This window comes from Ammospiza caudacuta, chromosome 7 (genome assembly GCF_027887145.1).
Source record: "Ammospiza caudacuta isolate bAmmCau1 chromosome 7, bAmmCau1.pri, whole genome shotgun sequence".
Taxonomy (NCBI): Eukaryota; Metazoa; Chordata; class Aves; order Passeriformes; family Passerellidae; genus Ammospiza; species Ammospiza caudacuta.
The window spans coordinates 40,188,857-40,202,997 of NC_080599.1; the positions used below are offsets into that span (position 1 = coordinate 40,188,857).

Below are 14,141 nucleotides of genomic sequence, written 5' to 3' on the forward strand. Positions count from 1 at the left end.
TCCCACTGGCCGCCGCGGGACCGCCCCGCGCGGGCCGCCGGGCGCGGGCAGGGCCGCGGGTTCGAGTCCCGCCCCCGGAGGGTGGGACGGCCGAGGAAGGGGGCGGTGAGGCGCGGCGGAGCACGGCCCGGTTGGGGCCCACCGGGTTCGGCGGGAGTTGCTGTTCGCAGAGATAGCGGTGTCACGGAAGCGGTGTTGCCCGGCAACTGCCTGCCCTCTACTAGCCGTGCCAAACCTGCCACGGTGCCCGGCGCTCGGCTGGGGCGCGGCATCTTGCAGTGCGGCATTCCCCGCGCTCGCTGTCCCGGCCGGCGCTGGGATGCGGCTCACAGTGCCGGCAGCAGGGAGGGAAACAGGGAAGGAGAGCGGGAGCTGTCAGCCGGGATGCGCGATGGGAATGGGTGGAGATGAGGGTGAAAGCTCGTGAGGCAGGAATAGGTGATGAAGACCTCGGCAGGAGCAATCCCAAGGCACGGTCTTTCCCTCTCTCTTCAGCCTGAGGTCCCGGCGCGGAGCCAGCCCGTGCCGGCGGCGGGGGCTCGGGGCGGGCAGCAGCTCCCAGCCGGTGCGGCGGCGAGCGGAGCGTTCCCGCGGGATGCTCCCTTTCCCTTCCTTTCCCTTCCCTCCCAACAAGCGCTGCCGTGATTTGGCAGCCGCTCGGACTCTGGACCTGCCTCTCCGCCCCGCATTGGCTGCCGCGGCCGGTGCCGCCGGGGCGCTGGGGGACACCGGAGGCAGCGGCTGGCGGCTCTCACGGGGACCATGAAGCTCCTGTGGCTGGGCGTGGATGTCTCCAGGGTCCTGCACCTGGCCGCCGTGTTCTGCCTGACCTGCGTGCTGCTGAAAGCCATCCAGCTGTTCCACCGGCGGCGGGAGCTGCTGCGGGCGCTGGCCGACTTCCCCGGGCACCCGACCCACTGGCTCTTCGGCCACGTCCACGAGGTGGGGAAGGGAGAGCCGGGGCTGCGCTGCCGGGAGCGGGGGCAGTGCGGGGGGCGGCTTTTCCGAGGGCGTGTGGGAGTGATGCTGGTGGGACTTGTCCGGGAGAATTGCCGGACGGGTGAGAGGTGGGCATCCCTTTTCCCGGCCAATCCAATGTATTTTCCCTGCCTGTGATGCTTAGCGAGAGCACGGCTCACGCAGAGCTCCGCAGGCTGCTGCAGACTGCACGGTGGAAAAGGGTGGTGGCTGCCTCGCAAGTAAAGAGAGCACGGTGTGGCATAGGCAAGGTCATGCCGGGCTGAGGTGCTGGAGGCAGCCGAGCCGCGCTGCTCTGTGCCGGGGCAGGCTCCAGTGTCACCTCCCTGCTCCTCTGACAGCCAGGGCAGGGCCGCTGCAGCTTTCCCTGTGGCACCCTGGGCAGATGCTCGCTGCTCCCGTTATCCACAGGCACTTCCTCTCCCCTCCCAGCTTGCGTCGCCCTCACGGCCAGGTGAACCTGACAATTGGTCGTTCTGAGCCACTTTTCAGCCATAGAACACATCACAGGCATTGCATCCAGCACAGGAGATGTGGATCTACTTACAATTGCATTAAGGTCATGAGTAACTGAACCCACGTACATAGGCGAGCCTGGTTCTGGTCACTGGAGTCAGGGATGATTATTCCCTGGGTTATGCACTTGCCCACACAGATCACCATGGCTGCCTTGGCAAACAGATTTTCACAACTCAGCAGCAGCCTCACGAGCTTGCCTGATGCAAAAGGCTTTTCCATATGTGCTAAAGGCTGCCTAAAATCACCTTACCCGCTACTGGGCTCTGCTGGTGTCCTGCCGTGGCCACCTCTGTGGCACATTAAATAGCTGGCACCCTGAAAAGTGTCTGGGAAATCAGGAGCAGACCTCATAGGACTTGTTTCTGCAGTGGCCGTGCCAGTTTTGCTGTGCTGGAGAGGACAAGCAGTCTTTTGGCAATGTAAACATGAAGATGGGCCAGTTCAGAGCTTTGTTACACTGCCAGTTAGACTTTAAAACTGCAATTAAATAAAGTCTGTTCTTCTGTTTGTTAGTTGTGACTATTTGCTCTGGAAGGAAATTTAACCATTTGTGCCAATCACTTGCTGTCATAATACCTAGGTTGCTCGTGCCTCAACTTTTACCTCAATGTTTTTATGAGAATTCCTTTTTTGAAGATTTAACAATTTGCTGATTAATGCTGCTGAATTCCCCAGAGCCTAACAGTTCACTGAGCCAGCAAAGAAACTGGAAACTGGCAATGCTCTGGGCACACAGTGAATACAAAGTTTGCATACACCTCAAGGAAGACCTGTGAGTTGTTTTCAGGGAGAACACTGACATTTCCTGTTCTGCTGATTTAACTGATTGTTTTCTTGTTTTGATCCAGGCCAGTTTAAAATCTCAAATGTATTTGTCGTGCTCTGGGTGGATCTCCTTTGTTTTAAAGTATTCTCTGGGTATTAGTCTCTGCTTATCCAAGTCACTCAGTAGAAATGGCATTAAGATATCAGGAAGAGCTTGTGTAGAGCTGTTCAGTCTCACTGCAGCAGCATGGCTTAGTTAAACCCAGACTGCCGGCCCTGAGCTGACCAAACTGACTCGCCATGGCCGGGGTTGGTGGGAGGCAGAGGAGGGCAGGGTCACTGCCCTGCTGGCCCAGGGAGGGTGTCAGTCAGTCCCTCGGCAGCTCTTTGTCCACTTGTGCCCTGTGTGGGGATGAGCCAGCCCCTCTGGCTGCCTGCAACACACCCTCATGCTCAGATTTCAGCTCCTGTGTTCTCTCTTTCATTTGCTATCAGTGTGTAGTCATTAAATGTGCCCTTAAGCCTCTTCCCGGATGCTTTTAGTGTTGGATCCATTTCAAACCTTGCATTTCAGCATGAGATCAGGCAATTACCTTTCTTTCTTAGACCCAAGTGGGGTTAATACTTTTCTTTTCAAGCCCCCAGGGGAAGAAGAAGTAGAAGTAATGGTCTTTCATGCAGAGCTGGGTATGTGGAGCCGTGATTAAGGCATGAGAGCTTTCAGTTCCTCTGCAGCTCACAGAACTTTACAACCTCTGCTCCAGGAGTGCTTGGTGCAGCAGGTTACTCACCTTGAGGGTAACTTCTCCTCTCTGATAAACCCATTCAATCCTCTGCCAGCACAGGGGTGGTTCTTGATAGCACAAGCTAAAGCGCTGCTCCAAAACAAGGTTGCATGCAAAAGCTTCTAGGATTAGGACTTCTACCAACGAGACTTGCTCAGCACCGCCCAGTTACTTTCCATTATATTTTTTGTGATTCACAACAGGACAAGCACAGGCAGCTGTATCAAAGGGGCTTTCACATGTTCAGATGTCACTTAGCTAAAGGCACTGTGCCAAGCACTGCTTCTGCTGGAACTTGCTGAAGAGGTGGGTGCTGAGGAGAGCTGCCTCTTTTTGCCCCAAAATTTGATCCCTGAAGTCAGAGAAATTGATGGTTCTATTTATATTAAGTGGTTCTATTTATATTTATATTAAGTTCAAAATCTTCAACCTGAGCGAGGGAGGTTGTAATAACTGGTTGTAGTTCATAATTCTGCTGAATGTGGGAGACACATGGGATGTGCTGCAGGGACACCCCAGCTTGTGAGGAAGGGGGGGCTCAGTCTTGGAGCTGAACCCAGATCTGCCCCTGGCAGACACCCAGGACTCAGGAGTATGATCTCCAAGACAAGCCACACGTGGCTGAATATTTGATGTGGGTGATTATTTGGGTATGAGCCATGTCCTGGGTTGAGAAACAGCAGCCAGACCAAAAGCTGAGCTGGGATAACTCAGCACTAAAGCAACTGAGCAAATATTCACTTCATACAGCCAGTAGGGTAACTTTGAGGCTGATTTCTGCACCAGTATGCTGATTTAATTAATCTTCAAGTCAAAGCAGCAGCAGCTATGTCAGACCCAGCTTACCAAAATCCTTCCCCCTGCATATTGGCCCAGAGTAGTTTCTCTTCAAAGAAAAAAAATCTTACATGGTTTTGTCTCTGTGGTTTTCTTTCTCTGCCTGTGATTGTGGATCTTTCCACTTGTTTTCTGTCTATTTCCTGTACACAACAGCACTGACTGTAAAAGCAACAAAGGAGAGATTACTGCAGAATGAACCTGCCACTGCTGGTGATATGAAAGCTGGTGACAATGCTGCTCCTCAGATTGCAACTTCCAAGGACAGGAGATAAATCTTCCCAGGACTGCCAGCTCTTCATTGCCTGTTAAATTCAATTCCCAGAAATCAATGAATTCTTAATGTAATGTTATTAACCAGTGTTCCCTTCTCTGCACAATCCATTGGTGACTTTGGACTAATTCTGTTCAATTTTTCCTGGACACTGGCCTTCTCCACTGAAATGTCTGGAGGGGGCTGTGGTTTCTCACAGCTGCACTGGGGTTAGCAGTGATGCTGTTGGCTGCTCTGTTTTCTCTCATCTGCAGGATGCTAATTGCTCAGCCATGTGCAAGTCAGAATGTAGCTGCATGCCACAAAATGCAGATGCTGGTTGGGGCAAATCTGTCTTCTATGGGCTGGCCATGGAAAAAGAGCAGATAACACATATGAGCTCACAGGCACCACCACAGTGCCCAAGGATGTTCTCTAGCTTAAGTGATAAGGAAGAATTATTTTATAGGAGCTTTAAAAGCAGCAAACATCTCTACCTCCCATCCTCTGCAAACATGGAGGAAAAACACCTTGTTTATCCTTACCTGATTTTGTGCTCAGAAAGACATGCAACTTTTAAGACAGTGTATTGTGAGATTTTTTTTCCTCTAAATCTGTATATTCTTTCTTTCTTTTTTCTTCTCCTGAACTAGTTTCTCAAGGAGGAAGAGGTGCTGGACAAGGCAGAGCTCTGGGCCCAGAAGTACCCACTTGTTCACCCTATGTGGTTTGGGAGTTTCTCAGCATTCCTGGTTATCACTGATCCCGACTATGCCAAGGTTCTGTTGGCCAGAGGAGGTGAGAGATTATGGCTTCAGCTGGGGAGCAACAACCCCAGATTTCCCCTGCCAGCCTTAAAATTTGCAGCAAGGCGGGGTTTCAGAGAGAGGTTTTCTGCAGAAATCATTTAAAGGCATGGAGAGACACCACTCCTTCATGATGTGCCCTGGGTGCTTCAGGCACAAGGCTGCAGGACTGACCTAAGTCCATTGCTGGAAAATCAGACTTCCTCAAGTGCTCCTTGAAAATTTAACTACTCAGTGCCTGATCCCAGCAAGGAGAAAACACTTGGGAGCTTTTTTCTAGGTTCAGAGTTTTGGCTCCTACTATAGAGAAGTATCTTTAGTGCATCAAGAAGAACAGGTGCTGAACAGTGATGTCTGAGAGGGTTAATCATTTATCACACTGCGCAGACTTTGGACTACCAATATGCTTGTTTTTTCCAGTGTGAGCATCTGCTTTTATATGTATTTATTGCTGCTGGCAGAGACAATGTTGTTTTGTGTTGAAATACTGGGAGTTCTGCAGGGATGTCACTGGTTTTGCTTCATACCCAAAAGTGAGAGCCTAGAGGGAGCTTTCAGCTGCAAACCTGGGTTTATGCTATTGAAACACTTACCATTTTATTTTTACCATTTTATTTTCTCTTTCTTTATTTTTTTAACAGATCCCAAGGATAACATCAGCTACAAACACCTTGTCCCATGGATTGGTATGTATTCCCAGGGCTTTGCCTGCAAGGAATGATTCTGAAGTTAGTCAAAAGCATGCTATAAATAAACAGCATTGCACCTGTTCCTTGATGGAGTTATAGCTAAAAGCTTCCTGAAATTATTGCATTTACTGAAAAAGTGCTAAGTAGTTGAGTTTATTTTCAAGGAAGGAAAATTCAGACATAAAAGATGTACAAATACTTACAAGTCCATAGGTAGTGAAGACTGGTGATGGAGAAAGCTTAAATTCATTGGAGGACTGGTGAAAAATACATCTGCTGTTCTGAATTTCTCAATTCCAGTAGTGTTGGTGTTTCTTCTCAGAGACACCACTGTGCCATTTTGGTGAGCAGGGCTTTGCTCAGCTCTGGGAACCCTGGGGCTGATGGCAGCATTTGGAAATACCCTCTCACAGCAGCTCAGATAGCAGATTTAATCAGACTGTGTGCAGGCTGAGGCTGTGTCTGCAGGCAGCTGAGAGCATGCCCAGCTAAACATGCCTTGCCTGTGTTTCCCCAGGGAATGGGTTGCTGATCTTACATGGGCCCAAGTGGCACCAACACAGAAAACTCCTGACCCCAGGGTTTCACTACGACGTCTTGAAGCCGTACGTGGCCCTGATGGCAGAATCTACAAACGTGATGCTGGTAGGACTCATGATGCTCCCCTCTCTGCCCTGTTTGCTTCTCCCCATCCTGTCTGGTTAGGAGGTGAATGCTGGAGCAGGGTTCTCTTTATCTAGTAGTTGTAAGGACATGCTGTGTCCTGGTGGTCAGTCTTTCTGAATCACCCCAAATCCCTGCCCTTGAGCTGGAAGGGATGAGCAGCCCTTGGAAGGGATGAGCAGGTTGAGCCTCCCTGCAATGACAGTGTCTCTGGTACTACTGCCTTGGGATCTGTGGCTGAGAGTTCAGGATTGATGTTACTGCCATCCCATGCATGATCACAGTTCCAGCAGCAACTTCTTATAAGGTGTTTGTCTAAGTAAAGAATTGAGGTAAAATATGTTCATTATAAATCTGCCAAAAATAAAGGTTGGAGCACAGCTATAGTGTGATCTAAGCTTAAAGGGTATTAGTTGCTGTCAACATACCCGTGACTAGACTGCAACCCCTGCCATGGCTCACAAACAGTGAAAATGCATTGTTCTTCAATCCACTGGTGCTGGGCAGGATGGAAACCAGTAGGAATTACAGGAGACGGGCACCAGGCTTTGTGCATGCGAACTGGAGGAGTCTGGATGCTGAATCTATCCCTTCTCCTTCACCTCCCTCACTCCAACCTCCCTGGCAGCTTCAAATATATCCTGGTTGGATTCCTCCTACTGGCCCAGGGAGCAGCCAGGAGCCGGGGGCTGGAGAGCCAGGAGAGCTTTTGCAAGGCTCAGAAGTGCCTGGGAGTTTGAAATTCCTTGTGCGCAGCGCCAGTTGTCTGAGCCCGTGCCACCAGGTGGCAATCGTAGCCTGTGCTAGGACGTGCATCTGTCCCCACAAGCCTGGTTTGGTGCTGTGGAGCTCAGATGTCACCGTGCTCCTCCCTCCCCTCCCTTTCTCAGCTTTGAAGTCCACTCGTTCCTTAGAGCCTCGAGGGAATAGTGGATTCATCATCACTGCGTGTCTGCAGGGGAGGAGAGGCAGGATTTATTGTTTCTTTAGGGGTGCCCTGTGCAAAGGGTTGAGCAAGGGCTCCTGTATTACTTACTGGCAAAACACTGGCACAGAGATCATGTGACAGAAAAAACCTTGCTCCAAAGTTTGTGTCCTGGGCACAAAGCTCAAATCTGCTCAAGAAGGCACCCAATGAAGTCCAATTCCAGTATATGCTGCTCCTGTACAGAAAAACACACTGTATCCTAGGAAAGATTTGGGTAACTCCCCATCACCCAGAAATGCACCTGTCCTGGGCTTCTCCAGGTGCTCCTGCCTCAGGATGGGCTGTAGCCAGGCTCACCACCACCAGGATCCAAGAACAGCAGTTGCCTGAGGCAAATCACATATTAACCATCCCAGTCTGGGATTTTGCTGACAACTAGAGATCCCCTTCTTTTTTTTCTATTTCTGTGGGATGTATCTCTATCTAAGCACTCATTTAACCAGGGGGTGACTACAGATCATGCAGAGCTGACCATTTTCTTCTCATTTCTGTCTCCTTTGTGCCCTAGGATAAGTGGGAAAAGCTGATAGCAGATGGGAAGCCAGTGGAGCTCTTTGAGCACGTCAGCTTGATGACTCTCGATAGCATCATGAAATGTGCCTTCAGTTGTCACAGCGACTGCCAGACTAACAGGTCAGTGCTGGCTGCCCCAAACCCTGGCAGGAAGTTTGCAGCTCAGAAGGGAAATGGGCAAATTGCTTGTCACTGTGCTCCCACAAGTTTACAAGCTTCCTATTCCCCTCTGTCCAGGAAAAACACCTACATCCAGGCTGTCTACGACCTCTGCCACATGGTGCACCAGCGCCTCCGCATCTTCCCCTACCACAATGACATCATTTACTGGCTCAGCCCCCACGGGTTTCAGTTCAGGAAGGCCTGCAGGATCGCTCATGACCACACAGGTATTCCGTGCTGGCATCCTCTCCCAAAGCTTTGGGCAGAGGCAGTCAGGTTTTCTCCTTGCCTGTGCAGTGAATTCTGCGCAGAGGCTCAGAGCTGAGATCCAAGCAGGGCATCAGCTTGCAGTAGTGATCTGATCTAGGCAAGAAACCAAGGGGTCTCTCAGCTCCTGGGTCATTAAACTGGACTGTTGGAGGAATTGCCCTCTGGAAATGCTCCTGTAAAATGTCCAGAGACTGGTGAGACAAGGAATGGGCATTGCAGGCAACACCAGTGCAACGAATGATTTTCCATTCCAAGCCAGGTGTGACTTAAATGCATGAGAGGTGTGTAAAGTAGGCTGAGAAGTCCATGGTGAACAAAGAAAAGGGTGACAATATCCATGGCATTTGTGGCCATGCTGCTGGAAAAACCAAAGTGCCTGGGATGCAGAAGCACAGGTCAAATGCATCATGGGCTGAGCAGTGCTCATCTCCTTGGGTGAGGTTTGCATTCAAAGGAAGGACTATTTTGCAGCTGAACCTTTAACTCTTTCTGCCCCAGACAAGGTGATCCAGGAGCGAAAGGAATCCCTTAAAGATGAACGGGAATTTGAAAAGATCCAGAAGAAGAGACATTTGGACTTCTTAGACATTCTGCTGTGTGCCAAAGTGAGTGGCAAGGAGTGTATGTGTGGAAGGGCACAGAGTGCAAAAGCAAGTCAGTCTTAGCAGGGGGGCCACAAGCCACCAGAGAACCTCAGGACTGCACAAGCCATTAAAAAAAATTAGCCCAGTCCCACCCAGTTGAAGAGAGGCCAAGGTGATCCAATTTTCCATTGCTGAAGTGTTGGCAGTGTCTTTTTGGGTATACAGCATGCAGAGGGATTCTGTAGTCCTGGTGGTTTAATAAGGGGGGGTAAAGAGATTTAAAAGTGAAGGGAAGGGAGCTCTGAATTCAGTGTAAACAGACATTGATTTTGTTTACATGTATCACACAGGCATCATCACACCCCTTTTGCAAGAGCTGAAAGAATATAATGGTCCCTACTGGGATAGTTACATATTTTTATATATGTGTGTGTGTTACTGTAATATATATATATATAAATTTTATGTATGTGGGCCGCTGAGAGTGTCTCTGGACTGTAGGATGAGAATGGAGCTGCACTGTCCGATGAGGACCTGCGTGCTGAGGTGGACACCTTCATGTTTGAAGGCCATGACACAACAGCCAGTGGCATCTCCTGGCTCTTCTACTGCCTGGCAACCCACCCTGAGCACCAGCAGCGCTGCAGGGAGGAGATCCAGGGCATCCTGGGGGACCGGGAGACAATCCAGTGGTAAGGCTGCCCCAATTCCTCTGCTGGTGACTCCTTTCCTATCGCTGCCATTTCTCAGTGAGCGATGCCTTCAAGGCTCAAAACTGCGAGTGCTAAAGGTTGCTGCATGCACAGGGACTTCACAGATCCTGCAGCTAAGTCTGGAAGGGACATTCTGGATGCCATCCCAAGTCCTGGGCCACCAGCACTGCTCTTGGCTCTCTCCTATTTTCTCACCACAAGACATCATAGATGTGCTTTTCATTTTCCCCCATCTCTTTGCACTTGAGCTTGTTCAGTGGCTGTTCAGGTGGGCATTGTGGGTCCCTCTGTTCTGTTGCAGTCTGCTCAGGGGCTGGGTGGCTGTGGCTGAAGGGACCTCCCAGCACAGGCATTGGGGGGGGTGTGGGGCTCAGCCTGGCTGTCCCAACAGGGAGGACCTGGGCAAGATGCCTTACAGCACCATGTGCATCAAGGAGAGCCTGCGCCTCTACCCGCCCGTGCCCGGCGTGTCCCGGCAGCTCAGCAAGCCCATCACCTTCCCTGACGGACGCACCCTGCCCGAAGGTCTGTACATCCCCCTCCTGCTGCCTCTGCTCTCAGGCACCAGCTGCATCCTGCTGGCACACATGTTCAGCCGGGGCTGTGCAGATGTTGGCTTGTTCCTTTGTCAGTGAGCCCTTGTCTCCTCCTCAATTGTTTTCCAGGCAGCGTCACTGCAATAAGCATTTACCTCATTCACAGAAACCCTGAAGTATGGAAAGATCCTTTGGTGAGGTTTTTTTTTTTTTTTTGATCTCCTAATAGTTCTTTCCCTTTGTGGTGTGTGAGACAGTGTTTGCAGGGGTCTTAGGATGAGGGAAGAGACAAGGATCTGACTCCATGTTTCTGAAGGCTTGATTTATTATTTTATGATATATATTGTATTAAAACAATGCTAAAAGAATAGAAGAAAGGATTTAATCAGAAGGCTAGCTAAGAATAGAAAAAAAGGAATGAATAACAAAGGCTTGTGTCTCGGACAGAGAGTCTGAGCAAGCTGGCTGTGATTGACCATTAATTAGAAACAACCATATGAGACCAATCACAGATCCACCTGTTGCATTCCACATAAGCAGATAATCATTGTTTACATTTTGTTCCTGAGGCCTCTCAGCTTCTCAGGAGAAAAAATCCTAAGGAAAGGATTTTTCATAAAATATATCTGTGACAGTGATGTGCCTCTTCCCATGTACCCTTCACCAGTTAGAATTCTCTCTCTGCTATGGGGTTGTTAATAAATGAAGGGGTGTCACATTTCTCAAGAAACCAGTCAGTAGTGTGTTCTTTAAATAATCACTTTTTCTTGCTGCATGTTCTTCATTTCCAGGTGTTTGACCCTCTGCGTTTTTCCCCAGAGAATGTCTCTGGCAGGCACTCTCATGCCTTTCTGCCTTTTTCTGCTGGAATGAGGTAAAGGGAACTGAACACTGAAGGGTAGTGGGCAGAGACCACTACCTGCAGAATTACATAGTTAAATTGTTAAATGAGGGTATAACTGTTTGTGCAACAGAAGGGCTCTGATACCAGCAGGCAAAATGGGAAGGCAGCATTGCTAAGCCCCTTCTGGGGACAGGGAACTGATCCCAAAGCTGTGGGACATCCTGTTGGCATTCTGCAGGGAGCCTGCAGCATTCTGAGCTCACCTGCTCTCCTCTCCTTGATGCAAAGACCCCACCCCACCCTCTTGCCTTTTGATTCTCCCCTTTTCCCTTCCTCCCAATCCTTCCCTATGCCCTGTGCTGACTCCTTCAAGGCCAGCACCTTGCAGACCTTCCCTGCTTGGAGTCCCACCCCCTCATCCCTACTGGCTTCCTTTGGCTTCCCCATCTCCCTCGTTCTCCGTGACCACACATCGAGCTCCTGATGTTCCTCTCCATTCCTCCTGCTCAGCCCATGCCCCTGGGGCCCCCTGTGTTCTGAGGGGGAGGATGTGTGCTGGTGTGGGATGGGCTGAGATGGGCTGTGGGGTTTGCTGTGCCCCACACTGGGATGAGCTGTGGGGTTTGCTGTGCCCAGCACTGGGATTGGGCTGTGTGGGATGGGCTGTGGGGTTTGCAGTGCCCCACACTGGATGGGGCTGGCTGAGCTGCTCCCTTTCCCTGCAGGAACTGCATCGGGCAGCAGTTTGCCATGAACGAGATGAAGGTGGCGCTGGCTCTGACCCTGCTGCGCTTCGAGCTCCTGCCCGACCCTGCCACGCCCCCCCTCAAGATAACTCGGATCATCCTTCGCTCCAAGAACGGGATCCACCTGTATTTAAGGAAGCTCCGCTGAAGCTGGCACACATCCTGCCTTCACCAGAGGGAGGGACCGAGCAGATGACGGGGCCGCGTTTCTCTGGGGTGGAAGTGCAGGGCAGGATTTGGGGATGAGCATTCCTGATTTCTGTGCTTCATCCACCAGCTGAAAGCCCTTTTCAGGTGGGCCCCAGGTGGCTGGGATGCCATGGCACAGAGCCATCTGCTCCAGGGCACTGATCTGAGAGCAGCCAGGCATGGCCATGATCTCTGTCCCCTTGCACTGCCATAAGAGCAGGCCTGGCCTGGGCTGGGAACATCTGCAGGTCCCACCAGCCTCCTTCTTACCAAATCCTGCCTTCACACTCGTGCCCTGGCCAAATCTGTGGCCATTTCCAGCCCTGCTCTGTCATCAGCACCTTCCTCAGTGCCTGGAGGTCAGCCCTCCTGTCCTGCAGTGGGGACAGCTGTGACAGACCTCTGTCTCACTTCTCACACTCAGTGGGCCTCTGATTTGTTGAAAGCACTGATTCCAGTTGGGGCTCTGAAATCGTGCCCAAACTGCAAAATATTCGGTAATTTTTGTCTTAATAAACCAATAATTTTTCCTGCAAACAGCAGCTGTGTTGTTTATATTGCTGGTGCTTTCCTGCTTCATCACAAATGCAGTGTAAAATTCCTTTAGAAATGGAAAACGTGGAGAGGAAGCCCATGAGCAACAAGAGACCACCCTGGACAGGCCAGGAAACTGCCTGTGGGTCTCCAGCCAGCACAGCATCATCTCCTTCCATGGACAACTCTTTAATAGGGGCCCAATAATCAATCATCAATCAAAGTTCTCATAGGTAGAAAGTGTGTCTGGGGATGGGTTTCCTCTTAATTTTTAGTATTCTTTTATTTTCTTAAGCTGATAAAATTATGAGAGTTGGTACACTGGAGGACACTAGTGAGCTGTCCTCTGCCTCTGCAGGAATCATTATTGGGATAGAATATCACACACCAAACTGTGAAATCCCAAAAGCTGGGAGAAGGCTGCTGTGCAGCTGACTTCATACAGCCTTCACCTGCAGGGTCTGGTTTGCAGGGGTGTGCTGGGACAGCCCAGGAGAAAATCCACTTGCTCCACCTGCCTGTCCCCTCTTCAGACACGAGGTGCAGCTCTTGCGCTGAAATCAGAATTACGCAATGGAGAGAGGCAGAGTATGCTCATCAAAATGTCAAAAGTTATGAAACTATGAGACTCCACAAGCTCTTTGGAGGGCCATGTCAGGATACAAAATTATTTTGATAAATTGAAAAACTGCTGCTGTGAATGGAATGCGAGTCCATAAACACAAGAGCAGGCACAGGCATGGCACAAAACCCAGAGAAAAAATGACTGACAGGCAGCAATTTCTCCAGTGGATGTTCTGTACACAGAGACACAGAAAAGGTAATATGAATCAATAATATCCTGCTCTTGCAATCACAGCAAACATCATGCTTGGATGCATAGCACAAATATTTCTCAAAAATTTTTCACTTGTGCCTCTTTCAGCAGATGAAATGAGACAGTGTCCTTCAACTCTGTTTAGAGATTTAAGTATAAAAGCAACAGCATCTGCTCCAAGCTTACATACTCTAAAGTGCAAAATGAGAAAATTTTTAATCAAAATAACTGAAGTTACCCGAAGTAAATTGCATACATCTCTCCATTGGATGCAATTTTCTTACAAAGACAAGATTTGAAGAAAATACCATCTAAGGAAGAGTGGATGAATCTTGGCATTCCAATGGGGAAGATTAAAGCACGAGCATCTAATGAGCAAGAGCAAATGCTGAAATCATGGTGTACCCACTGAAAGAGAGTGGGTTAGAGGGGATCACAGCAGGGGAACTTGACATACCTCATGTAGATACATGGCAGCTGCTAAATTGCATTTGGGTAGATACACACTGCACAACATCAAGCACTCCCTAAGATTTCTAAAGCCCTGGCATAGGTTATTTGGAGAATTTGCAGAGGTTTTAAAAGTTGGTGACTGTTTTTATGAATTCTCCAGAAGCCCAGAGGAGGTAATGGATGTGGTAGAAGGCAAGTTTTGTTTGGTTTTTGTGAGTGGGTTGAACTGGGGATACAGGAAAAGCTGCACTGATGCTGTCCCAGCTGAACCATCCAACAGTGAATGTTCCTGGCCCTGGGATGGAAAAGTCTGACTGCTCCTGTCTTCATCCTGTTCAGTCATTGTCTCCCTCCTGACTTCTAGGATTCACTAAAAAACTGCCTCTTCATATCTGAAGAGGAAATGGGAAGATGCCCTGCAGCATTCTCACTGTCCTCTCAGAGTTGTGCTTGAGGCCTCTTCACATCAGAAGGGAGCAGAGCCTGATTTCCCCTGC

At 49.9% G+C, this 14,141-nt stretch overlaps 1 protein-coding gene across 1 annotated transcript; it reads left to right on the forward strand.

Moving 5' to 3' along the window:
• The first annotated feature begins 176 nt into the window (after positions 1-176).
• LOC131559773 (cytochrome P450 4B1-like) lies at positions 177-12,379 on the forward strand. Its single transcript, XM_058808221.1, has 12 exons — positions 177-942; positions 4,791-4,935; positions 5,585-5,629; positions 6,150-6,277; positions 7,792-7,916; positions 8,034-8,185; positions 8,727-8,833; positions 9,314-9,504; positions 9,917-10,050; positions 10,191-10,255; positions 10,853-10,935; positions 11,631-12,379. Exons 1-12 carry the CDS (start codon positions 763-765, stop codon positions 11,797-11,799), a joined length of 1,524 nt encoding a protein of 507 aa, XP_058664204.1. The 5' UTR covers positions 177-762; the 3' UTR covers positions 11,800-12,379.
• Positions 12,380-14,141: the final 1,762 nt, after the last annotated feature.

Excerpts from the sequence above, each read along its gene's own strand:
- LOC131559773 (XM_058808221.1), top strand. The coding sequence starts at position 763 with ATGAAGCTCCTGTGGCTGGGCGTGGATGTCTCCAGGGTCCTGCACCTG. Across the intron at positions 8,834-9,313 it reads ACATTCTGCTGTGTGCCAAA|GATGAGAATGGAGCTGCACT; the intron begins GTGAGTGGCAAG and ends TCTGGACTGTAG. Across the intron at positions 10,051-10,190 it reads CGGACGCACCCTGCCCGAAG|GCAGCGTCACTGCAATAAGC; the intron begins GTCTGTACATCC and ends ATTGTTTTCCAG.